The 27897-nt window shown below is 36.9% G+C and overlaps 2 protein-coding genes across 7 annotated transcripts; one reads left to right on the top strand and one right to left on the bottom strand.

The window, feature by feature from the left end:
* The first annotated feature begins 2877 nt into the window (after nucleotides 1-2877).
* rnf208 (ring finger protein 208) lies at nucleotides 2878-20297 on the top strand. Its single transcript, XM_084103663.1, has 2 exons — nucleotides 2878-3529; nucleotides 17443-20297. Exon 2 carries the CDS (start codon nucleotides 18464-18466, stop codon nucleotides 19247-19249), a length of 786 nt encoding a protein of 261 aa, XP_083959789.1. The 5' UTR covers nucleotides 2878-3529; nucleotides 17443-18463; the 3' UTR covers nucleotides 19250-20297.
* LOC311075938 (uncharacterized protein) lies at nucleotides 20288-26836 on the bottom strand. Of its 6 annotated transcripts, none has more exons than XR_014604595.1 (7): nucleotides 26108-26836; nucleotides 22541-22705; nucleotides 22207-22366; nucleotides 22026-22096; nucleotides 21431-21531; nucleotides 20985-21279; nucleotides 20288-20930 (listed from the first exon to the last, which is right to left on the bottom strand). XR_014604595.1 is itself a non-coding variant. In XM_084103662.1 (7 exons), exons 2-7 carry the CDS (start codon nucleotides 26312-26314, stop codon nucleotides 21210-21212), a joined length of 771 nt encoding a protein of 256 aa, XP_083959788.1. In that variant the 5' UTR covers nucleotides 26315-26402; nucleotides 26552-26836; the 3' UTR covers nucleotides 20288-21209. The 6 variants fall into 6 exon arrangements, 4 of the variants coding, with proteins under 4 accessions (XP_083959788.1, XP_083959787.1, XP_083959786.1 ...); XR_014604596.1 differs by having other exon boundaries at nucleotides 22541-22702; XM_084103662.1 differs by having other exon boundaries at nucleotides 20288-21279; nucleotides 22541-22702; nucleotides 26108-26402; nucleotides 26552-26836.
* Nucleotides 26837-27897: the final 1061 nt, after the last annotated feature.

The raw sequence follows: 27897 nt of genomic DNA, 5'->3' as shown, positions 1-27897 counted from the left end.
GATTCATTTGCCGATTCTTGATGTCTGTGTGTGTCTGGCTGATGTAGAAATTCACAATGTTTCAAGCACAAACTGTTTTCAGAATCCTTCATATTTTCTGGTTGTCCAAACACTGATATCTCATTCTGTAGAATTGGTAATTTAAGTTTTTACACATAATTTAATTGAGTTCATTCAAAATAAATCAGTTTAGTTGGGTCAACACAATTTAGTTGGATTAGGTTAAATGAACTGATTCTAGTACATTTAACTTAACATTATTAAATTGTTTCTATGTTGGTCCAATTTAATATTTTTATTAATTGACTGAGGATTAATTTTATTACCTTCAAACACAACAAACAAACAAATAAGTAAAGTCTGGTATCAGATCTGACATTACAGTTTTTCTCAATTGTTTACACACAAATACTGGTACTTGAGACACAATGACCACAACATGTAACTCATTCACCAACCCCCTGAACCAATTCTGCTAAACTACAAGCACAATTCCTGCTTTACACTCAAATTGCAGTTCTAAAACACACTTTTTTCAAAACACTACACACAATTCTCTGCTTTTGGCACAATTTTCATGCAGAAAATCTCTTGTTTTCACAAGGAACACACTGCCATTCAGATATGCACACTGACTCATCACATGGGCAAACACCTGTCACACAGTTTTACAATTAGCAATCAGAGCCTTAGCATAAAAGGGCAACAGGTGAGCTCTTCAATGGAGCAATGGATGCCAACATTGGATTATTTTTTTTTTTTTACTGTAACTGTATACAGTCAATTCTTCTGTTGTTTTGTATGTAGACCACTGTATGTCCAACTTTGTGTTGGTTGGGATGTACACTGTGTACATTGTTTTTGTGGGAAAAATAAAATATATTTGTTACCGTGTATTTGTGTGTTCTGAGTATAAAAACAATATTCTCAAATATTTTACAACACACTTATGTATGTACTGTCTGTAGAAAGTGTAACACTGAACAAAAAAAGGCCTAAGTCATTATGATGAATGGAGAAGAAGTGTTTTGCATTCATCATAGTGTTTTACATTGAGCACATCAGTGTTCAACTGGTTCTTATAAATGTCTATTCATATGATGGTTTGTGTGTGTCATTTGAAAACAAAATACCATTTTGAGAAGAAATAACATTGTTTTGAATGTAAAGTTTCATTTTGCAGGAGAATTGAGGGGTTTTGCCCATTGTGTGTGTGTTTTTTGATTTGTGAGTAGAGTTCTGAGAATATGAGGCATGCTTTCAGAAAATGTGTGTAAACAATCAAGAACAACTGTAATATTGATCACTGAGTGAGTGCCCACAGTAAGCACAAGCGCTATACTCTTCTGCATAATGGTAACCACAAATTTCAAAAACATTACGGAAACCCCTCTAAATGTCCAACATGACTTAACATTAAACACATATACCAACATCTTTCCCATTACTGAAAAACACAGAATTTCTTCTTTTTTTTGAGTTAGAGGGTCAAAAGCAGGATAGAAAATAGCCCTTTTCTTCTAAATTATAATGTTTTTTGATATAAAAAATATTGCTTACATTATAAGTGGATCTCAAAGAAAATGCAGTTCGTGACCCCTTTAAATCAAATCAGCATAATGGTAATAGAGTGCAACACAATGTACACATGCATCAACTGCGATGGCGTTAGAGGCCTTTTCAAGTAATGTGATGGGTAAGGTTGGGGTAAGCGGCTAGAGATTGCATTGTGTCAATGAATGTCCTCATAAAGATAGATGTACAAGAATGTGTGTGTGTGTGTGTGTGTGTGTGTGTGTGTGAGCTGAATGGTCTGCAGAAACATTTGAGTGCATGACCAGTGATGTGCTGCAGGGGGAGCAAGGCTAGCTTAAGCTGCTATCTGCTACAAAAACAGCTGCCAGAAAGAGCTTGTATGAGGGGATGTTTTTATTCTTTGAAACCATGTACACATGCCCTTAAACTACACATTTCTGTGTGCAACTCATTAGATATGAATGAAACCTCGAAATGTGCAACTTTATGATGCAAATCATTCACATGTTTCACCTTGTGGATGCTAAAAAAATCTCATAGACTTACACTAAAGGACCCATGTTTTATCTAAAGACCATAGACTGAGGAATGAGACTAATTTGACCCAGCACGCCCTAGTGACCACCTAGCAACCACCCAGAGCACCCTAGCAACTGCTTACAACATTAATGTGGTGTGTTTTGCACCACACGTTGTGTAGACACAAAATCTCGTTGATGTTGTTTGTGTATGCACATACATACATGATTCCCCTCTTAGTGCTGTGGATTATCTGTAGGGCAGCACAAGGACATGTGTTAAGATAAAACTGATGAAAATCTCAGTCTGTTATATAACACAATCCCCCAGTCCCAACATCCTCCATGTTGTTCCAGCTCCACACAGATAAATAATGCACTACTACCCTCTTCAAACATCTTACATCTGCACGTTTGCGCACCACTTTTAATGAAATATTATGAGCTAACTATCAGCCTTTCAGTGTCATAATTTGTATTGTATGTTTTTGTATTGTATCTCTCAACCTGTCACCTGGTTGTTTACAACGTCTCCGCTGAGACAGCGTAAGAATGATCCAGAGCAAATTCAATGACAAAAAACAAATGCTCTATGACCGCATGTGTGCAGTTGCATCTGTACCCTGTTTGAGGCAGAGAGTCAGAGTAAAACAAAGAGATGGATGGAGACTGAGAGAAAGAGAGCTTGCAAAGGGAGGGGGGATGAGTTGGGGTCTCTGATTGGCTGTTGTTTTTTTTTCTGGTGAAAACGTGATCCAGCCTGCAGAGGCACTGCAGCAGAGAAAGAGAGAGAAAGAGAGAGAGTCTGTGAGGAGGAAGAGTCGAGATACTCACAGAAACAGAGGCAAAGCATGCACTTGTGAGTCAGAGAGTGTGTGTGCGGGTGTGTATGAGTGTTTGTAAGAGAGAGAGAGAGAGAGAGAGATAGAGAGAGAGAGAGAGAGACAGGGAAGGACATATGGCTTCACTGAAAGATATTGCAGAGAAATAGCATATAAGTGAGAATTCACAATAAGAAGAGGACGGACAGAGAGTGAGAACTTTAAAAAGGAGGAGAGCGGACGCAGAGAGCCACGAATCCTCTTACACAACTGACTGACTGGGTGAATGAATGAATGAGTGAGTGAAGGACCAGGACCATCACTGGACAAAAAGAGCCCATCGTGGACAAGAAGAACAGAACGGTGCTTTGTGACGCATCTGACATCTCATCCTCCATCTTTCCCGTCCCACTCCCTTCCATCCATCCTTCTTGGAGACAGGCACAGAAGTCTTTCCTCCGTCCTCTCGCGTGCAACAGGAGCATCTGATGCGATTGGCTGTGCTCAGAGGGACGAGGTAGCCTGAGACAGCAGCTGAATCACAGGAACTTTGTGTCCCCATGTGAGAAAGACGTTAAGGTCCTGTGAATTGACCACACCACTCCAAATCCAGAGACTCGCCACTAAATACGCACTAGAGACAACTACATACAGGTAAGCATGCTTAAAAAGGCTGTATTATTCTAGTATGCTCAAATGAGTTTGAACCTTTGCATGAGCATATAATCGTAAATGTTATTTAAATGTTGTACATTGTGAAACAAGAATGTGCAGTTATTCCTTGAGGTATTTCTACCTAATACCTAAAAATTCAACAACATAAAAATATATTGGCCTAATATTGTTGCAACTTGCAACCTAATAGATCCAGGTTAAAACATTAAAAAATACATTTGACTTTTATGGATACTATATATGTATACTATATTATACTATATATAAAAATTAAATAACATATTAAATATGTATATGATGGTATACATATTTAATAATACATTTTTTAGGTGTTATAGGTTTATGAATGGATATGTAATAATATCATATTATAATAAATATATATTATACAAAGTATATATACAGTACATATGTGTGTGTAAATGTTAAATATTGTATTGTAATTCATAAATAATCGAAAAATATGCATAATATATTATTATTAGATTCATTTACATAATTTAGTAATTGATATTAATCTAAAAATCACATTGACGAATAAAGAACAAAACTACTGAACACCTTAAATATATTTTGGAGTGCAACGATTATAACGGTGTAGGTGTTCAATAGTCTTGTTCTTTATTTGTCAATGGGATTTTTTGTTGTTGTTGAAGCATGTGGGTTTGTGCATCTCTGTGCATTTGTGTAACACTAGTGTGTTATATTTCTGCATTTGTGGGTCCCACATCCTCATGCAGGACTTGCACTTCAGTTCTTGTGTGGCCGTATTGACCGTGTTGTGGAATAGGGCAGGTTGCAATTCACGATTGCATGCACACATAAACACCGATTCCATCAATGACTCACATTATCCGAGTGGGCATCGGATCACATGGGGCTACTACACACCGACACACATACTAACCAATATGTGTGGTTAAGACAGAGGAGGACCTGTGCTTGAGAGCGTTAGTGTGTGTGTGTGTGTGTTGCATGCACAGGCGCTGCAGTCCGTGTGCTGCGTATGCTGCTCTGGTTGCATAACCGCCGCTGCTGGCACACCCCTCCCACAACACTGCACTAAAAACTGCTAACACAGATGCACACACTCCCAGAATACTAATAAGCACCAAAAAACTCAACCAAACACCTAGAAGTCCGTCTGCTTCCTGGAGTGTAGATTCAGCCCCGTCACAATGAAGATTCAGCAATCAATACTGTCCGTCAATATCTCAAAAGAGTAAAGCAGGAGTCTGTCTGTGCACCTGAGGTCATGCCAGAATCAGCTGAAAATAATGGCTTTGTATTGATAAATGTTTTTGGTGCTTATTGTTGGTGTCACTATTTAGCGATGGTGGCAAATTGTTTCCCCCGATTAATAAAATCAAGATTCTTGTTTGATATTAGGATTGATTACGATTTCTGATTGTGTTCAAGAATAAATTGGACAATTTAAATTTTACCAGTCTATCCTATTATAGTTTCATCCCATTAGGATTGCTTCAAAAATATCATTAGCTTTTGACAGTGGATGTTTTGACAAAGACTTTTTGGGCATATTGTTTATTTTGCATCTACAGTATGTAGAAAAATCCATGTTATAGTGGTAAGAAAAGTTCAGTTTAATCATTAGCCGATGTTTTGCAATGATTAAGATTCACTTAATAGCTTGTTTGTCACTCTGCTAATGCTAGCCTTTCAAAGCTAATTGGTTGTATTGTACGCTGTTTTCTCACGATCGGCCAGTTTCTAACATTGTTAGTAATGATATTTGCGACATGTCCTGTAAAACAGACCAGGTGATCTGTCAACAGAGGTTAAGGGAACAAACAGTCTCTCCCGTGAATGAACTGTGGGTAAAATGGCTGACGCCTGCTCTGAATGACAGCCACTGAATTATTAAAACAGTTCCTCCTCCACGCTAAAACTAGCACGACCTACAGCAGCTCGGCACGCACAAAACAGCCATTGAAACAGCCAACACTTGCACTGAAGATGCAAACATCTTACAGTACCAGAAAAAACTACATCCGGCCATATTTTCATCTTCCAGAATCATCACATGGCTTCATCTGCTCCATCTTGATCTGATGTTTGCAACATGATTTACAAAGAAAACTCTGCTTGTTCTTGTAGATTTATAATACAGCCAAAAGACTCCATTAAATGCTATTGTGATCTCATTAGTATATTAATAGGTAAACTGTGGTTCTAACACATTTTCATATGTAGAGTAGTTGACAGCATTTAAAACACAAACCTATAACAATTTTAGAAGAGCATGAATGTTGCACACCCTTTAGTTTGTAGAAGACATAGATTGATTTTAATTTACCAAGTTATGTTTTAATATATATACATTATCTACTAGCATGTTTCTGATAACAAAGCAGAATATTAATAACTTATTTTTTAACATGTAACATTCTCAAGCTCAGACAGGATTCATATAGGAGTTGCAAACCCTACACAAACATGGAATATAATCACATATTCATAGAATCCAATCATCATATTCTGTAATCTTATTTCTAAGAAAACAGGCAAGGATAGACCTCACTGATGTAACTTGGAAATGATCTCGGAAAGCTTTTATAAACCGTTCTCGCATTCTCAATCATGGTTGTGTTTCGAACTAATTTAAAGTATTTAAATCTCAAGCCAAGACTTTTGCAATAAATTTAATGACCAAGACCAGACAAACATTTGTTATTTTTTTTTATTTTTTTTTAAAGTAAGCTAGAGAGAGTTTAAATTCAGTTTCTTTCAACTCCCAAATTAGCATATTGGTGGATCCTGTGATCTCATTGGTGGATTTTGGAACCAATGGTATTTTTGCTATGTATTAGTGTATAACAAGTATAAGAAAAAAAATGCAACATCACTTCTACTAAGTCTACCACCTTGTTTTCAACAATTATAAATAACTAACTATAAATAATTAACAGTATTTTTCTTGACCAGTTGCTAAAACCATAAGATCAGACAGAATTCATAAAGGGATTGCAAGCCCTAAATGAATATGGAATGTAATCACATATTCATAGAATCCAATCATCATATTCTGTAATCTTATTTCTAAGAAAACAGGCAAGGATAGACCTCACTGATGTAAGTTTGGAAAAGATCTCGGAAAGCTTTTGTAAACCGTTCTCGCATTCTCAATCATGGTTGTGTTTCGAACTCATTTAAAGTATTTAAATCTCAAGCCAAGAATTTTGCGATAAATTTAATGACCAGGACCAGACAAACATTTGTGAAGTTTCTTTTTAAGTAAGCTAGATAGAGTTTAAATTCAGTTTCTTTCAACTCCCAAATTGGTTCCTGCGATCCCATTGGTGGATTTTAAAACCAATGGTATTTTTGCTAATTATTTGTGTAAAACATTGTGCAACTATATAAATAATATAACATTGCACATTTCTATAAAATCTATCACTTTAAATGAGCAAATACATATTTTTTTTTCTTTAACAATTGTACCAACCTCAATATGAGACAGGATTCATAAAGGGGAATTCATATCCCCTAAACAAATATGGAATGTAATCACTCACTTATAGAATCCAGTCATCATATTCTGTAATCTTATTTCTAAGAAAACAGGTAAGGATAGACCTCACTTTGGACCAGACAAACATTTCTGAAGTCTTTTTAAAGTACACTCAAAAATGGCTCTTTGGTTGAACATGATTCAATCATGGACAATGGTTCCACCTGATTGAATTAAGTTATTTGGACACGACTGAATCAAGTTATTTGGACACGACTGAATCAAGTTATTTGGACACGATTGAATCAAGTTATGATTGTAAAGTATACGCTTGAGAGAGTTTAAATTCAGTTTCCTTATAGCTACTCAATTTAGCATACTGGTGGTTCCTGCTATCCCATTGGTGGATTTTGAAACCAATGGTATTTTCACTATTTATTTGTGTATAAAATTGTGTAAGTATAAAATTGCACATTGCACATTTCCATAAAATACCATTGTATAAGAACACCTAAAATGTGTGTTCATTTAATTAAAAGGGGACAGCTGACATGAAGGCTTGTGGGTGTGAAGTGGCACACAGACAAAAGCTAAGCGCTGACACAATCTGTCTTTACCACAAAGAAAGCAGAAAAGCTGTGATGTAATGGAAGTTGTGACAGATCACTTTTTTTCTTTATTCAGATTTTTTGGGAAAAAATGCACTAGTTTGACTAGTAATAAATTACTATTCAACAAATGTTCATATAAAAGTTTCTAGCAGAAATGATCAGTAACAAACCTTAAGAGTCCATGAAGCAGCAAAGTTCAATTCCATGACATGATGTGAAAATATTTATAATAACATTCATAACTAAGCTAAGCTTCTGCTTTGCCTTTTCTGCCTTTTTCGAACATATTGTAATTATTGTTATAATACTTTATAGATATAGATTTTTTTCTTTCGGTATGTTGCAACATACTTATTGTATTTTTATATTTTATTTTATTTGTATATTTTTTGTTGTTTGAAATAAAACAAAAATAAATAAATAAAGAATAAATAAAATAACAATACACACCTAAAATCAGTAAATTACTGAAAAGCAGATAGTATATATCATAACATTGACAGTTTTTTTATTTGCATTTCATATTTGTTCAAGTTAATAATACATACAAAGAGTGTAAATGACTTAACTTTTATTGATAATATTTATAATTCATACAATTCTCTTGGCGCTTGTATATCTTAATACCTTCATGCCATATTAGCAGATTAGAGCTGGATGATAATAGTTTTTACATTTTACGATGATATAAACAATTAAGCAGTTAAGATTCGCTATATAGTATCACTTTACACTTAATATAGTGGGCCTATATTTCATGTTACGTTTAATGTATAAATTCATGTAAACTTTTACAAATATATTGACATTTTTTAAATATTAAATGTCATTTAATAATTATAAGGCCTTTAAAAAGATCTTTCTCTGATTACCAGTCAACTCTGATTTCATTTACTGATAAATGCACATAACTGTGTTTGCATTTAAGATGCTGTCAATTGTTGATATTGTGTTTCAAAATCATGCACCTTATATGTCCAAACATGAATGAGATTTCCTCGTGACTGTATGTGTGAGATTTGCTTTGGCCGTAAGGGCAGGGCTCAGGACAGGCTTTGAGACAGAGGTGAACAGCTGATAGCATCGCTGGCACAGGACATGATGCCCTCTTGCTGACTGTCTCACTGGACAGGTGGAATTTATCCACAGAGAGAGAGAGAGAGAGAGAGGGGTGGTAGGGAGAGATGTGCTTGTGGAATGTGCTGGGTGGTACCTGTGTGTATTTTTGTTGTGTGTTGTATGTGTGTGTGTATTTGTGGGAGTGAGAGAGTGGTAGGACTGGAATGTTTTCGATATTTTGATGACTGTGCGTCCATCTTTCTGCTTGCTCTCAGTGTTGTAAATCACATTCTGTTCATGATGGAAGCTAGTGGAGATTTTCAGACACTTCTGTAAGGAGACAAAATGAAGGCAGGACTTGATTTTATCCATCAGGATTTGATTGGATCATAAAAAGCAGCCGTTATTTACCAGAATGCTTAAACCATCTGATAACAAGCTGCCGAAATATGGACTCTATGGATTTCATGTTCACTTTAGATGTGAAGTGTTTCATTTACACCCCGAGAGTCGACACAGAATTGTAAAATGAATGACTTTTTCAAACAGTTTTCCTAAACACTCCCCCTTATCTGCCATTGGTCACCCAAACAGATAGTCCCGCCCCTAAACTCACGCTATTGGTTGAGCTGTTGCTGTGTCAGGCTGATTCTCAAACAAACAGAGCAATGTTTTGATAGTGTTTGAACTTTGCAAAAAAAAACCTACAAATGCTTTACTTATAGTTGTCTCTGCATATTAGACTAGGATAGAAGAAAGTATTATAACCTTAAAAAAACACTGTAAGGCAAATTACATGTGTATTTGTGTCATGGTTTTGTCAGAACGTACTGGAATGTGATGTCTTGACAATGTGATGAGGTAGTGGAGGAACTCAAGAATGTTGTTGACTGTTACTCAATGCATTCAGTTACTGAGCCTGTCAATGTGTCTCTTTTTTTGAACACATATTTATACTTTAGAGGACAAAGTAAGTATATGGAGTATCATTAATGAACACTACAGAGAAATACGTACTCCACATTATTAATAAGTGAAGAGGCAATGAGATTTCACTCATCTTCAGTGCAACACTGAAAATAAATCAAGTGACCAACAAAATGTCACATGGTAAATGTAAATACCTGTGTATGAGAATATAGAAATCATTTAGTACTATGATATATATAAAAAAATGCATAACAGTCTGATACCATCACTCTCCTCGAGAGTAGAGAACATTGGTTTACAATGTTTTTGTGAAACGCAGCCCAGCTCATCTCAGTTATTCGCCGTCTCTTCATCATGTTTTGTGCTGACAGGGTCGAACACACACATGATTTCATTAAGCACAGCAGTGCCGTGGTTAGACGCAAACAGTTGGCCTGCTTTAATGTTATCTACTGTCTTTCTCTCTCTCATGAGCCTCTTACATAACGGAGGAGCTTGTCTTATCAAATATGAAATCCTGTGTGGCTGTGTGCAATGGTAGTGGAGAGGCTGAACTGCATTTGCTCCTCACAAACAAAAACATGAACAGCAGTTAATCGGTTCACAGAGCTAAAGTGTTTCGGACACTATATTAACTGATATTCCCTTATGTAACAAAATTATATGGGAATATACTGCAAAATATAATGTGATATATTGCATAATACATTTCCATATGGGAAACTACTGTTTTATATTTTTCATAACACTGCAAGCAAACTATGCATTTACCATGTATGGCTATTTATTGATACATAAATATTTAGAAATAAAGACACAAATAGCATTACATAATATTCATAAAGTTTTATCCTTTGATGTGTACATTTATTGCACATACATGTTCTGTTATAAATGTGAATGTATTGTACACACATATATACACACATTCACGGAATGAGTTACAATCAGTGGTTACAACAGATTTCTAGTTCTCAGCATGCTTTGCTTCTGACTGTTAAAGGAGAGTAAATGTTATAAATAAGTGTTATTTCATGTGTTTTGCTCAATATTAATATAGTGGGAGATCTGTTAGTGTTTAATGTTCTATTATTTTGGAATTTAAAAGGTTTTAATGTCTGGTATGTCTGAGATTTTAATTTAATGTATTGATCATTCATATATTAATAAATATATTTTCTTTGAAAAGTAAGGGTTGTAGGATGTATGTACAATTGAGAGCACTAGACTCAAGTCACAGTTACAGTACAATAAACTCTTTTTAACAACAACAACAACAAAAAGTACCAAGGTAGTACCATGTCTTTTTTTTTTTTTAATATGGTATATAGCAAAATACCATGGCATTATAAACTGATACCATATCTATATTGCACAGCACATGTGCAAGGGACATGGTGGTGAAAAAAAAAAAAATGAGATGGGTGGAAAAATAATAAGTCAATGCTTTTGCGTTTTCTCGCAAAACATTTTTTTTCCGTGAAAAAAAACGGTGGTTTTCTCTTCGTTTGCATAACCTCTGCGTTCCTCCGAGAAACTTTGCTTTCGCTCGCAAAACCTTTTCGAGTTCTTTGTGAGCGAACGTAAAGTTTCTCAACAAATAATTTTTCCTTCATCCCATATTTATTTCTTTTATAATGTCCCTTTAGGGGCTCCGTAGCACAGTACTTTTTTAGAATGAAAACAAAACCCTGAATAAATGTGTTTTATACAGAGCCCCTAAACGGACAAGATGAAATGTCTCGGTAAACTTTTGCGTTCTGCGAGAAACTTTGCGTTCGCTTTCAAAACATTTGCATTTTTCTGAGAAACATTGCATTCGCAAAATGTTTTGTGAGCGAACGCCAAGTTTCTTGGGGGAACGCTAGACATTTGCAAGAGAATGCAAAAGCATTATTATTTCCTCCTGTCATATATGTTTTTTCCACCACAATGTCCTTTTAGGGGCTCTGTAGTTTTACAGTAAAACAAGCAGCTATTTTTACAGCTGTTTCCTGGCATTTTAGACATTTAAAATGTAATTTTGTAATTTTTACATTAATTAATTGTATATATCTTGTTTTAAAATTCAGACCAGGAGACCACAAGGGTTTGTTAAAAATGTAAGGAAATAATAAAAAAAAAAATTTCTTTTTTTTTTCCAATAATTAATTTCAATGCAATAATTTATGTTTAATGCATTTTTTTTTTGTTCTGTTGAATGCCCTAGTTTGTAACCAAGGGAAAAGAAAGGGAAAAAACTAATCTGCATATAACTTGAAAAAAATCTCCTGTCACGATTATTATTTTTCTCACACAATAGAAATCTTTATTCATGACAATATAGGCTAATACTTAAGGAAGCGATTGACATTTGGGGGTCCATTTTGTTAAAACGTTTTTTATTTTTTTTATTTCACAGCTCTCAATACTGTACCATTCAACCGATTTCTGACTATGCTCTTTTCACATACTAAAATTATTCTAACTTAAATCCAAATTTCACATATATTTGGTAGGATAATATACAGTTTGCTTTGTGTTGGGGTCCTGATCACCCTGTTGGGGTGTATTTTGCGATAATGTCTGTTATTTATATATGTTTGAGGATCTCTAAACAGAAATGAAGGCTTGACAATCATTTCACCCATCACATCTCACGGTTTCCAACGCCCATGCACCAGCTGACTATGCTGATGTCAGAAAGCTTATTCACACCTTTGTGTGTGTGCATGTGTGAACCAGTGAGAGCGCGTGGTTATTTTTGGCTCTGCCTCACAGCTCTGTGGTGCCGTGGCAACTCGAATGAATGTGACTGACAGTTACTGGCTGCCTCTGTGACCTCCAGAAAATGGAGGACGGTTCGGAGCCACATCCTGTGTTCACATCCTAATTAAGTCATTATAAACAACTAAACCAATGAGAGAGATGGGAAATAGAATAAACACAGATGATGAGTTATTAGGTCTGACTGGTCACAACAACGTCAAGAAGCAGGTGCAAAACAAGCGTGTTTTTGTCTGCTCGCCTGCGCATGTTTCAGTGTGTTTGTGTGTGTGTGGGTGTGAGTGTGAGTGGAGTGGTCGTCAGACGTGAATCTTCAGAAACGGATGGATGGGGGAGGAAAGAAGAATGCAGATAGTGGAAAGACGCCATAAATAGACAATCTAGCTTACGGCACATTCACGTCATTTCACGTTTTATTCCTGTGCTAAATATACTGCTAAAATACTATTTTAGGTGTGTATAAATACATTCCCAGATATATCTGCAATGCAGGCATTGCCATTTGACCCAGAAAGACCTATTCTTTGACCTGTGATGAACTAACAACCATGAAAATAATTTACTTGTGTATTGTTAAACAAGCACAGTTCAACCACTTAAGTTGTGTACTAATGATGCTACACTATGCACTTACTATGTACTCTACCATCTAGTGTATAAATGTAATAAGGTTATTTTATTTTTACCTTTATAGTCCAAAAAGTCCATTCAGGATAAACTTGATAGTACAGTCTGCAATATACTGTTTAATATGAGGATGCGCAATGATAAAGCCTTTATGTAAACAATTCGTGGGCGATGTTCATCCAATCAGTGACACTGACACCGCAAATATGCAAATAAGGACATTAACTCAGGGTTTAGGAATGTACAGTGTGAAACGACATCTTCTGAAAACCCAGGATTAATTGTTTAGCCAGGGTAAATCAGTGTGAAGCAAGATAACCCAGAATCCTGTTTACCTGGGGTTTACAATGACCCAGGTTTAACTATTTCAAGTAGGCTATTTATACTACAAAACAGCATAGAACGGTTTCTCAGCTTCTGTGGCATTAGAATATTTGCACATCTCATTAGACATACCGCTTTTTGCATACATATTTGCACACAGGGCTCTTAACAAAATGGATCCATAAGTGACATATTGTTGATGATAGCAAAATATTGTACATTAGGCTACATTAATTCCCCTTATATTGTCTTACAAAATATTGCAGAAGAGATAAAGCTCATTATGGGCATGTTCACACAGCAACAGAATATGGCTGTCAGTTCTGTATTTGAATGATTAATGTGGTTATGTTGACACACAGTTTGGTTATTTACGGGAGTGACATATGCATTCTGCTGTATAACCATGTCTGCGCATTTCTCAAATTCTTCACTCACCATTTAGATATAAAAGCTGCTGTCTGTTAATTAAGATTTGACAGATGAGTTTGCACTGTATCAACTGTGGTAAGTATTTTCAGTGTTATTTACATCACCATCTTTGATATTTACTTTAGTCACTGTCACTCTAGTTCTGTCATGACAGATTGGCATGGTAATGGATATGGCAATGCTAATGTATTTGGTCTTGGTGGAATAGATCTGCTACACTGCTGCTGCTGCTGCAGAGCAAGTACAGAGACTTGCTACCTCCAATACATACACAGACATTGCTGATATAAGACATGCTGCTGCTGCACATGTAACATACATGAATTAACCCCCGGAGCAGATCTATACAGGTGGAGCTGGGGAAGGTGGAGGGTTTCTAAAAGCGTGCTGCAGACTGCTAACAGCAACACTACTGGTATTTGTTTGAATGTTGAGCCGCAGCTCATTGGCCGCTGATGGAATCACCAATCAGCTGTGCTACAAACAGTATGTAGATAATGATGTGATCGCTACCAAATGAGTTAGACCTATCAGCCTGCACCATCTAGAGTTTCATGCCAGAACTAGGTATTTACAGTTAACAGTGCTGAGGAAAGTTACTTTTAAAAGTAATGCATTACAATATTGCATTACTCCCTAAAAAGTAACTACTTGTGTTACTTAGTTACTTTTTTAATGGAAAGTAATGTGTTACGTTACTTTTGCATTATTTTTTCTACTCACACGCACACACACACACGCACGCACACACGCACGCACGCACAAACACACACAAACACACACACAATTTAAAAACTAATCTATTTATGGCAAATGTAATGGTCCTTTCACACCAAAAGTGAAATGAATAAGCTTCAGGCTGAAGGAAATGCAAATTCACGCCTGTACAGTAGAGGGCGCAGCTCAAACAAACCTTTCAGCTGTGCTGCCATTCTTGATAGCAGAAGAATAGGACACAGGTGAAGACAGTTCAACACTTACTTCAGCAATTATAATAAAAAAAGAAACACAAATGTGATGTTTAACTAGAGTATTTTTTTTCTTCTTATTAGTATGGCTAAATTGGACCATCAACGGTCAGCAGCAAAGATTTTATTTTATAAATTGAGATTAAATACATAAAGTATATTTGTTTTATTAAACATATTGAATTATTGCAGGTTTGTGAATCATCTAAGTTTGCATTTCACTGTTTTTATTCATTTTATGGAATACTGAATCTGTTTTTGTGTTAGTTTGATGAGTAAATGCCTGCTCAGATTCAGTCTATGTTCACACAGCTCCTCTGCATTACTCCCGATTTCTCTCAACATGTGGACAGGTGAGGTGTCAGTCAATGAATGGCAAAACAAAGTCACTTGTGTTACTTATTTGAAAAAGCAACTCAGATATTTTGTATTGAATTTAAAAGTACTGCTTTACTTGAACTATAGTTTTCAAGTTGCTTGAAAAAAGTAATCTGATTACGTAACTCGCGTTACTTGTAATGCGTTACCCCCAACACTGACCGTTGATATTAACGGCTAGCGAGAAAATAAAATACAGGCTCTGTCGCTCTTTCATACAGACAGTATTCGAGCCATGCACTGCTGTAAGCAGCTGTGTGAGCGGTACATTTTGAGACTTGTGGTTGTTAGATCTGACAGTGTGAACGGTACATTGCATGAAAATAACATAAATGGTAGGTTAAATGTTCATCCATAAAATTAAATTAAACTCTCATTATTTACTGACCCTCATGTCATTCCAAAGCTTTAGAATACAGCATAGTGAGAGATTTTCAGTTAATAATGACTTACATTTTGTGTTGTTCCTTACACAGTGCTATCATATAGCTTGAGAAGAGTGGCAAAATAGTGCATACTATTGTTGGTGTATTTTTTGTCACTTAACATCTGGTCTTCAAATTCTCCTTTTGTTTCACAGAAAAAAATAGCAATACAGATGAGTCAATGATGACAGTAAATAACAATAAATAATGAATGATCTTTAATTTTGGGTGAAATATCACTTTAAGTATTTATGTCACTCCCATGTTGGTTGTTTTTATATGGTGTCACAGCAGGCTTTCATTAATTTCTGAGTTTCCAGTGTGTAATTACAAGTACAAAGACTGTTTTTTACTAATCGGAAGCTGGTAATTATGGTAATTCCAACATGACATGAACATACCATTCCCCTCTTCGACTTTGGTAGCGAGCAGAGCACTATTATGCGACAAACTGCTCCTGTGATAATCATTAAAGTGCTGTCACACACATGCAGTGTAAGCAGCTTTGTTAATTTAATGGAAGCGCTCTATTTTATCACATAAGATGGCTAGCACAGTGTGGATGTGGAGTAAAAGGACGCATGTTCTCTCTCTACCTTTTCTGCTGCATGTAGGTCAGCTTCCTCTCTGCTTTTTTCTCCCTCCCTCTCTTTTTTCTCTCTCTAATACATTCTCTATCATCACATCTTGCACAGCGTGCAGAGAACTCTTACAGATGTGTCATTGTTCTCATCGCTGTTAATAAAGCACACACACATTCACAAACCACACCCAACCACAAAAAAAATTTCTCAGGCGATAATTCTTAATATTGTTACACATTTTCTCATGTTCATCTATACATCAACTAATGACACACTACAACTAAAACAGATTGTTTTGGTCCTGGATGCTGACTGGAAAATACAGATGGAAGCATATGAAACTGAAAACACACTGTATATCAGTGTCATTAATATTATTATAAAAAAGCAATAAAATACTCAAGCCATGCTACTGTATACTGTGAATATATCACAACTAAAGAGGTTACAACGAGGGGCTCTGCTGTGTTTCATGCTTAACAACTCCCTTTAGCTGTGACCATATTCACAAACTATTCCCAAATATGTCACAATACATGTATTGTGAATACAGTAAGTCACCCTGGATAAAATGTCTACTAAATGTAAATATAGCACAGTGTTTCATACCTTATGCTTTAAGTCAATGTGAAATTAAAACATATATATATTTTTTTTACTTAAATGCAAATTACTGTCGATAAACAATTTACTGGTAGCCCAAATGTTTCTCTTCATAATCTTTTTTCTGGTATGTCACACCCACTTTTCACCATAAATTCAATTTATGCTAAATAAAATCAAGTCTCGTCCTACATTATTTCTTGTTGACCATCCTGTTTCATTTGGAAATATGTCACATTATGAAAGTAAAATGGGCTGCGAACAGCATTTCTCATTTACTTTAAATAAGCACTGGCAGCCATTTTAGAGATGTGGGCTTCTGAAGTGTTGTAATGCATGTATAGGTTTATAGCAGTTGGACAGATTGTTTTGTGGTCAGGTCCTCAGTGTCTTCCTCCACGGTGCCCATGCCCCACAGGGCCCCAGATGGCAGCTGGTAGAAAGAGCAAGGGAGTTTTTTAGACTGGAAAAGATGCTGCAGGGTTCCAGATATCTGCTGTGAATGGACATGTTGCGCAGATCACAGTCTTTTGCACAGAATCAGCTCTTAAATTTTCTTCATCCAAATTTGCCCATTGCTGTTTTTTTAGCTACAGATGACAGGACACTTTTTAGACACTGTTCCCAAGAGCGCATGCAAATGGCCTGGAAAAGGCTGAGCTGTGTCCTTGCATTAGCATCACCTGAACTGTTTTATTTTTTTCCTCCAGGAAAAGAAACACTACTACCTATGAGTCTGCATATCTGTGCCACCCTGGGGAAAGTGCTGGAAGCAAGTATGGTCTGGCAAGACTCCTGAGACACTCTCAGACCTGTCACGTCACCAAAGAGTGGACGCACAATCTGTCAAGCTCAACACAGACCCCTTAAGGAATTCTGGTCTTTTAAGGACTGGGAGAACGCCTTCCAGATCTTTCCGATGCCACATGAGCACCTCCCTGAAAAGACTTTGCTTATCAAAACAAAGGTCAGGGAGGTGTAAGTGCAGTCAATCAAGAGAAGAAGCAAGAAAAGGGCATGGTCATACCAGACCTGAAACAGGAAGAAGGTTGTGACATTGAGGTGGATGCAGTTTCTGTTACGCTGGTTGCATCAGTTCCTTTCTGAAACTCATAAAGCAACCTATGAGAAAGTCTTCGGACGTTTGGCTAACAACAGTATTAAACTAAACAGTATTTCTTAGTAAGATCCTAAGATTCTCTTCAAGGTACTCTGTGTTTAGGTCCTTATTACATTTATGTCCAAATAAATGTGCTGTAACAGTAAAAACACTGAAACAATTGCCAACATATCTTCTGATCTTGAGTGTGATGGACTTCAGCCATTTATTTGTAAGAAATAATATAATTGAATATCACATTACATCGAACTCTCAATTGTGCAATATCAGTGAACAGGGTGTAATTCATTGCCTCAAAACTTTGTAAACCACTGGAGCCACAAGCTGCAACTTCTTGTGACATCTGAAGCAAGACACAGTCATCTGTTGTCCTTCAGGGCTTTTTATACTGTGCACTGGCTGGAAGTCTTAGTCCATCTGTGCCGCATAAAGATTCAGGGTGACGCAGCCTGTAACCAAGGAGGGACTTTGAGACAGCAATGTACAAACCCATCCGTCCTCACGTCCCCTGCAATGGCTGAGTGTCCTCCCCCAGTGCACTGAAGACGTTCTCTGCAGGACCGTACGCTACACCCAGTTCCTCTAGCCAAGAACACCACGCCCAGGAGTGAATGTCCTGCCTCCGGCGCCAACCTGTGACCATCCCTATGGACACCGTCAAGATCATCCAGTCGGAGAAGTTCCCTCGGGAGTGTCAGATCCCTGTGACCCAGCCTCGCTACGCACCACCTCCCCGTGTGGCCTGGGATGGAGGAGGTGAGGGCGAGGTTATTGTTAACCAGGCATGTGGCGACCTGTCCATGGAGGTCAATGGGAACACTGTGGTCCCACCCAGACCCCTAGTGTCTCCTCCTGCCCCCGTCCTCCGCCGTGAAGCCAGTTATCTTGCCCAGCGCAAGACCAGCACGTCCGACATCTGCTACCATCAGTTCCACTACAAGATGGACAATGTAATCGTCAACCAGTACGTGCTACGCTCTTCCTCCACCTCTTCCTCCTCCTCCTCCACCTCCTCAGGCCCAGTAATGCCATGCGAACCACTGGACTGTCCCACGTGTGGACACACCTATAACTTTGCCGGCAAGCGGCCACGCATCCTGTCCTGTTTGCACTCGGTGTGTGAGGAGTGCCTGCAGATCTTGTATGAGTCCTGTCCCAAGTACAAGTTCATCTCCTGCCCCACTTGCCGCCGCGAAACCGTGCTCTTCACCGACTACGGGCTAGCCGCGCTGGCCATCAACACCAGCATCCTCAGCCGGCTGCCACCCGACCCGGCGGGGGCCGTGCAGTGGGGCACCGACGGTGACCGAAGCTGCTATCAGACGGTCCGCCAGTACTGTCAGTCGGCTTGCACTTGCCACATTGCCAACCCTCTTTCCTCCTGTGGCATCATGTAGACCGGAGAGGGCACAACTCATCCCAAAAGCTATCCACCTGTCCCCACCATCTGAAAACCTTGAGTCACACACATCCACCTTCTCCGAAGGGTCACAGATGTATCTGTATATTTAATAGCACAGGATGCTATGTGGACTTGAAGTGAAATGGACACTTGTGTGCAAAGACAGAGATATGAAATATCAGAGTAAATGTATTTTATGTATGAAATGATTTCCCTATAGCCCTCAATCTCTTGTTTGGATGTGTTCGTCATTGACATCTCTTTACATGGGAATGCCAAGGGAAGTCTATCTCCCCCATACTGGGTATAATAAAGACTAATAAAGAATTTAAAGTCAAACTTTTTTGTTTGGTCTAAACTTTTAGTAGCTTATTTAGGTGCTGTATGCAATTCAGCCATTTTGCTAACATTTTCTAAACCTGGGCTGCATTCAAAATCACATACTGTCTGAATAGATACTACTTTTGAATGAAGTAATTACTTGTGACCGTTAAAAAAGTATGTTCTTTATAGTTCTTTATTACTTTTGAATGCGTGCACTTTTCACTCTGGCTTCTGAATTAGCGATCACTAGTACTCTGTGTATAGGGAGTGACAGTACTGACCAGATATTTTACAAGATAAGATATTTGTCAATGACGCTCAGAATCTGTTGCTCACCAAATCCTTCACCATAATCCTGAGTCATCTCTTCTTACTATCATATTGTGATAAGTTATATCTGATGTACTGTACTGTAACCGACTACCCCAGCAAGCCTCCTTTTAGGAGCTCCGTAGAATGCAATACTCATTTACCGTGCCTTTCCGAATTTGGATTTAGGCTTCGGGCACATTCTTAGTTAACTGTCCATTGGATGCGCACTTTAGAATCTTGGTAGTAGCAGGTCATCTTGGAACTTTTTGCCTACTATTTATACTATGAATTCGTACATACTAGTACTTTTTTCACATACTGTTTTTGACCTACTATATAGTAGAGAAGTATGCAATTTAGGATGCAGCCTTAGAAACAGAAATAGAAAACACAAAAATCATTAAAAACATTTTTTTTTTAATCATTAAAAAATATATTTAAGTAAGACGAATCTGAAAAAGTACATTTTGTTTATCACTGACCTGATGGGGATAACTGACATTACAAATACATATACACATATTTACATATATTCCACAAGCCAAAACAAATGATCATGTTCAAAAGTTTACTACCTCCTTAAGCATCAATGACTGTTTGCAGCCTTTTGTGATTGTTGTGTATAAATTCATATTGTGCATATTGTGGATACATTCAGTAATTATTTTGTATTGTGGAATATATTAAAAACTGTATCAATGCAAAAAAACAAAAAATGCAAATATCAAATTCTGCTAGGGCAATGTAATCTTACTGTATATGCGACAGGATGTAAACCTGCAAACACAGATGTATATTGTATATTTTATTACATAAAACAATTATTATTAAAACACTTTACAAGTACAAAATAAGGTAAAAGAAAAACTGTTTTAGCAGCAAAGGTTGATACGCTGAGATTGACCATGATCAATGATAATATACTAAATCAAAATGAAAGGATACAGCAATGAAAATTAAACAATTTCAACGATTTGCAGTGCATGCAAATGCACCATACCCAGACAGCGACATAGTGTCGGCCCAGATCCGGCCCACATCTGGTACATATGGATTCCTCACGTACCAGATGTGGGCCAGATCTGGACCGACACTATGTTGCTGTCTCTGTAGCAAATATAACAAATAAAAAGTGCATTGGCAGTTCCACAAAACAATTAAGTACATGAAGATTATTAGTACTACTTAGTACTTTTTTAAGTGCAAAGAACTTGACTAAAACACACAGTTACACAATAGTGCCATAATCCTCAGCTAAATGGGAGGTGTATGACTACTTAGAAACATCATCACTAGGCATCAGTGTGACCTCCTGAATGTCATAGACGTGTGGTTATCGTTCTCCTCCTGAAAATATTTGGCAGTTTTGTTTTCTTCTTGGGCTGAAAGCTTTGAGTAAAGGAACATTTATGAAGATACACTTAATAAATCTACATTAACAAATGATCAAATGTTACATAATCATTAAAACAGAGATCATATAAAATTGTTGTCAATCAAGAGAAAAAAAAATCAGACTTTGATTTTCTTGAATTCTTACCTTTTACTTTCGCTGTCAGACTGTTGTGTTCCTTGCCTTCTAAATGATGTAAATTTCAGCTTTTGGATCTTACTTAGTTTTTTGTCTTCATTTTCCAGTAGCTAGTTTAACAAAGAGAGGAACAGTGATATTATAATAACTTCCAACATCCACATTTTCATGCTGCTAATACTACTGCTATTATAAAATAAATAAAAATCCAGTCATTATTTACACACCTCATGTTGTTCCAAACCTGTATGAATTTCTTTTTTCAGTGCAACACAAATAAAAACGGAATATGGATAAGGAAGCGGGGCTTGAAAAGTACCATATGACTTTATAAGCCATTATAATATAAGTCTTCTGAAGCCATACTATAGCTTAATATGAGGAAAAGACAGAAATTAAAGTCATTATTAAATGAAAATATCTGTCGTGGTCAACATTTCCTTTATTTTATGGAAAAAAATGAGCTTTTTTATAATAGTCTGTTATTAATAACTCCGTTCATAAAGGTTTGCGAAATACATCGGTGTGAGTAAATGACAGAGTTTTCATTTTAGGTCAATCTATTCCTTTAATATCTATAATGATATTATCACTGTTCACTTACAGGATTTTTACCCTCAGGCTCCTCGACTAAGATATCTGCAATAGGTTTGTCTTGAGCAAACCTTGCTCTGCCTGTAGGGCAGACATTTATTTTTAACAGATATCCACTAAAGCCAGAATGTCTCTTTTTAACATATTTAAACTAATACTGAGTTCATCTGTCAAAAACAATAGAGACTCACTGTGACGGCCGACGGCTGCTTGAGTGTCAGATACTGATCTGTGCCGAAACCCCTTGGGCTCCTTTAGGTGAGACGATCCACTGTCTGGATCTTCATGACCAGGAATCTGTAAACTTTGACTGGCTGGATAACTTATTTCCTCCTTATGAAAGTTTACAGACTGAAAACATTAAGTTAGAGAGTAAATGTGCTGGAAATGTGAGCTTTCAGTTTACAAGAAACAATAAGAAGTCATTTGACACCACATGACACCGACTTGACAGAACTGGAAAGTCTTTAGAGAGTTATAAGACCTAAAATAGCAACTTTTGTTAGATATATCAATGTCTCTAACCTCTTTTTCAGCATGCTGACTCTTCAGGATCTCCAACTCCTTCTGCAGGCTGTGGTTTTGCTGCTGTAGCTTTGCGATGTTCTCCAGCATCCTGCACACCTGCTCCAGGTACAGCAACCCTGGAGAGAGCTTGTCCAGCCTGTATTGATCACCGTCTGCAAACTGCTGAGACAGAGAGATCAAGACCTGTTTTCATTAAGATTCCCAGTGTTGGCTACAGTACAGCTTTTTATCAACTAATTTGGTGGGATATAAAAGGCAAAAGCTAATCAAAGAACATTATTTGTACTGTATAAAATGTTAAACATGATCTTCAGATTTCGCTAATGTTATTACTAAATAGTTTATAGATTATAGATATGAACATCTATTCTGCGCTGCTCTGAGCTGTTTGAACAAATGAAAATCTCAACATAGGGAAGCAGAGCTTCTGAAGTCCGTTTAAAGGAAGTGAATGCAAATAAAAAATGTTAAAGCAGAAGTGCGTGAAACGGATTTACTAAAATGACGACTGAATGTTTTTAATCAGGTTTTCTGAACACGCCACCTTTCAGCCATTGGTTGAATAAACAGATAGTCCCACCCCCAGACTTATGCAATTGGCTTAGGCGTTGTGCATACTAATACGTTTTCGTTTGAAAACACATCTTTTTCTCTCCGTTTTGGCCTTCTGTCCACACTGAGACGAAATTTTTAGAATTTTGACGGCGTTGTAGTGCGGACTGTGAAAATATTGAACCCATAGATATTCGTGTTTATACAGGTATTGTGCCTGTTACGTGCTATTCACTTTCACAGTTGCTAAAATATGTTACTTTGCACACTCTTCATATCACAGTCCTGCAAAGATGACATAAAATTCACTCACATTTGCTGTCCTGCGGTAAAACATGAGAGCAGTTGAGTTTTAGACCAAACATATAATGGTGAGCGAGTGCGACCTGTACGCATCAGTGAATGGTGAGATATTTTGCCAAATAAAATGATCATGCCAGAAGAATTGCGTGATAACTTTTTTATGTCTGTTCCGTCCATATCATCTCAGTGAGCTTTTATAAGGGTCTACGCATGCGCTGTAAGTTGAATTTAGCAGTTTCAAATGTTTCAGTGTGAATGAGAAACTTTTGGAAAATGCTTGAAAATAGCCTGAGATAATGTTGCTGATTAAACTGAGTAATGTTTGGATAAGGCCACAGTGTTGGCACTTTACAGGGAAATCAACCGACAAACGGCTTGTGATTGACTCTGCATATAAAGCTGAGATAGAAAAAAGTATTTTAACATAAAAACCCACAATTCACATTAATAAAGAGCAGTATGTGAATTATACAATGACTATATCTTACTATTTCTGAAACCAGTTCAACCTTTCAGTTAAAATCTACCTGAATACAATTGACCTTTGTCTGAATTGATGATTTTAAATTTTAAGGACATAATTCACAAAAAAGTCAAGATAATGAGTTACTGAGTTACTAAATCATCGCTGGTACCCTCATGATTTTCCCATGGGGTTTTATAATGGTGTTTTTCAATTTATGAGTAAAATAAAGCCTGTGGTAAACATAACTTGATGATATTTTGAAGTTGTATACTACAACGTAAACTGCACCCCCAAAACACTAATTTTGAAGCAGTTATGTTTATCTTTGAATACGTATGTCTCTAATAAGTAACTAGATAAGACAGTTTGCGGTGTGAGTGTGTGCAGTTTACGTTGAGAGAACCGGGGGCGAATTAGTCTTCCAGGATTTGACGTCATCCCTGCACCACTCTATAAACTTTGTGACCACTTCCTCATGTGACAATTAGCCCCTCTAGACTCTATTTCAAAAAATGCAATAACTACACTATAAACACTCTCTGGTGACTTTTAACACCCAGTCTCTTTCAAAATGATACAAGGAAGACATTTGTTATTTCCTTATTAGAATGAAAAGATTGTTTTGGTTATGGTTCTATAGAGTTCTCTTTCCCCCAGGGTTCCCGTTGAAGCGATAACGTTCAGACATGCCCCACACAAATCTCTATCATTCCTCTCAGCCTGCTGGCACCACTCCAGTCATTCCTCTCTCACCTGAACCGACCGGTTCACAGTCTTAGAGCGCTTGTTTAACATGGCATGACACAGATCCACACCAGAGACCATAGAAAGGATGTCTAGACTGTGTATGTGCATTGTGTGTGTTCAAGAAAGATTCAAACATGTGTTTCAGTGTGGTTGAATATGTAAGGGGTAACATTATGTACTATGTTATAATATATTATGTACCTGAGCTAGTCATAAAAGGTTTTGCAACTTGAAGACTGCTTGTCATTTCTTGACCATGAAGACTCACATGACACAGGCAAAGTGCATTCAGAGCTCTATGCCTTTGACCTTGACCATTTCACCTGTTACTCCTGGGGAGATTTATGAAATTTTTTGAAGGAAAAACAAACAAAAAAACATTATATAATCATAATCAAATCACATCATATCTTGGATCAAGGACTTGAACATTTCTTGAAACTCCTTTTTTGTCTAATACGTCGAAAATAGCTTTGAAAATCACATTCAACTAATACATGAATCGGCCTTTTAAGCAATTAATATATATACATACATACATATAGATATATGTTATGTGTGTGTGTGTGTGTATTGATCAATTGCATTATATTGCAAATGCATAAGAGATCAAAGGTGATAGTAAAGACAATTATATTGTTGCAAAATATTCAAAATGCTTTTCTTTTGAACTTTCTTTTCATAATTCAGATTATATAAAAAAATCCTGAAAAAAATGTATCACGGTTTCCAAATATTAAGCAGCAACTGTTTTCAACTTTGATAAGAAATGTTTCTTGAGCATCAAAAAAGCATATCAGAATGATTTCAGATTTGATTACAGGAATAAATTACATTTTAAAATGTATCACAATAGAAAACAGTTATTTTAAATTGTTATAATATTTCATGTTATTTTTTGATTAAACAAATGCAGTCTTGGTGAGCATAAAAGACTTATGTCAAATCATACCAATCCCTATCTTTTGAATGGTATAGTGTGTCTTTATATTAGGGCTGTCAATTTAACTTTAATGGTAAATGATTTGATAAAATTATGAAATGATTAATTCCTATATCATGTTACTGGTGCACATTACAACTACTATAACTAATGTCTGTTTTCCAAGACATGCAACAATACAGTACATGAAGTCTACCTTGGTGCAAATACCAGGTAAGTAATTCTGGAGTGTGAGGAATGTGAGGAGTGTCTGATGTCAAGTGAGTGACGTGAAATAAAATGAGCATGTAATGTACGTGTCAAGTGCCTGTGAAGCAGCTCACAATGAGGTAGCAAAGCACGTGTTCACAGGTGGAACAGCAAGATTACATAGTCATAAAAGTGAACTATTTTATGGCAAATAAAGAGATATGCTAACCAGTGTTCCCTATTGTAGCAAAATGGTTTCAATGAATATGAAAATGTTTATATTTTAGATTTGCAGTCACTTTCTATTGTACTGTGATGTATTAAAAACAAACATCTTTAAAGGAAGTAGATTTTGACTGCTTACCGCAAACTGGCTGTCTAAAGGTGGGCGATGCTGGTCATATTTAAGAACTTTTCTGTAGAGCTCTGCTTTCTTGGGATCTGAAGGTTGTGAATGTGTTCTCCTTGGGCGGGCAAACTGATGATGTGGTCTGGAGCTGGTTGGGTGACAGTTGGTTGGAAAAGAGGCTGTGTTACAGCGATATAGTGGGCCAGTTGCCCCCCTTTCCATCTGGTGCAAAGATTCTATCCATGAGGGATGTTCTGTCCTTCTCAAAGCTTGCTCCACCTTCAGAAATGTTGATTTTGGAGCCACAGAGCTGAGAGAGACACATGAGGATGAGGAGGAGCAAATAGAAGGAGACGGGGATGAAGGTTGAACATAATCCACTGTAGAGCCAAAAACTGGGTGTGATGCATCAGATGTCAGTGCACTACACTGGTGAGAATGGCAGGGAGTTGTACTAACCGTCTCAAATCCTGAGTCCTCGGATTCTGATTTTACACTGGATAATGGGACGGAGTCCCTAGACACCGAGTCTAATATGTCCACACCATGTCCCGACTGATGGTGCAAATACGGGTAGCCTTCAGTCACCCAACTTTCAAGAAGATTCCCAAAATTCCTATATAGGTTCATTGATAATGAATTTCTCTCTTCCAGTATTCTATTTCTATCTTCAGGCTCTCGAAGTCAATCAGAACATGTGAACCTCCTCGCAGCACCTTGACTTTCTCACAACTGACTAGAAACAGGTCGGTTTTTGTCACATTGAACTAAAAACACCTTTCAAGGGCCGCCCACATTCCAACTCCTATGTTTCTCAATCAGCTTCTGAGAAATGCTCCACTTCTGATGCCGTTCCTACAATCCTGAGCTCAGATCTGTCAAGACATGTATGAGGGTGTTGAAACTTTCACAAAGCCCTTAAACAAAGGAACTGCTGATATGTATACTGAGAGGAATAAGCAAATGTCTCCATAGCATTGAAAAGATCACAATTTATCCAACACAGGGCCATTTTATATACTTGCTACACTTAATTATGCACAGTTTTGTTTGTTGTTAGGATGATAAAAAGTTTTTAGGGTGGTCTTCCTCAGTAGTCGAACAGTGCTCAACAATGCAAAATGACTGAGATGGCCAATCAAAGAAGAATTCCAGTGCGTTAGGCTACTTCAGTTTTACCGGTCCGGTAAAGAGGTGCAAGGCAGATTTAAGTAGCTAAACATTTAATATTTGACATGTGTTTTACTGTAGAAATGTTAAATGGCCGACAGTAATTTGCAGTAATTCATAACTGAATGTGATGAGACAAAAAACATACATTAGATGAAAAATTAGTTTGGTTCTCCAATGTTCTAGACATGTTTATGCTCTTAATCCAACATAATATGATGGTACTGTACTTTGCAAATTCATAAATATACAATACACAAGAGAAATGAACAAAAACTGTATTTGTAACAATTAAAGTTAAGCATTGTTCATTTGGTAACCAATATTGGTCAAAAGAACCAACTCATGTTTGGAGAAATGATACTTCAGACTCATTTGATCATGGGATATAATTTATGTACATATACACTGAACAAAATTATAAACGCAACACTTTTGTTTTTGCCCCCATTTTTCATGAGCTGAACTCAAAGATCTAAGACTTTTTCTATGTACACAAAAGGCCTATTTCTCTCAAATATTGTTCACAAATCTGTCTAAATCTGTGTTAGTGAGCACTTCTCCTTTGCCGAGATATTCCATCCACCTCACAGGTGTGGCATCATCACTCTGAAAAATGCTATGTTGGCTTTAAT

The sequence above is a fragment of the Abramis brama genome, assembly GCF_963993115.1.
Source record: "Abramis brama genome assembly, chromosome: 25".
Taxonomy (NCBI): Eukaryota; Metazoa; Chordata; class Actinopteri; order Cypriniformes; family Leuciscidae; genus Abramis; species Abramis brama.
The sequence above is the reverse complement of the archived record's forward strand: the minus strand, read 5'-3'. Positions and strand labels throughout refer to the sequence as shown.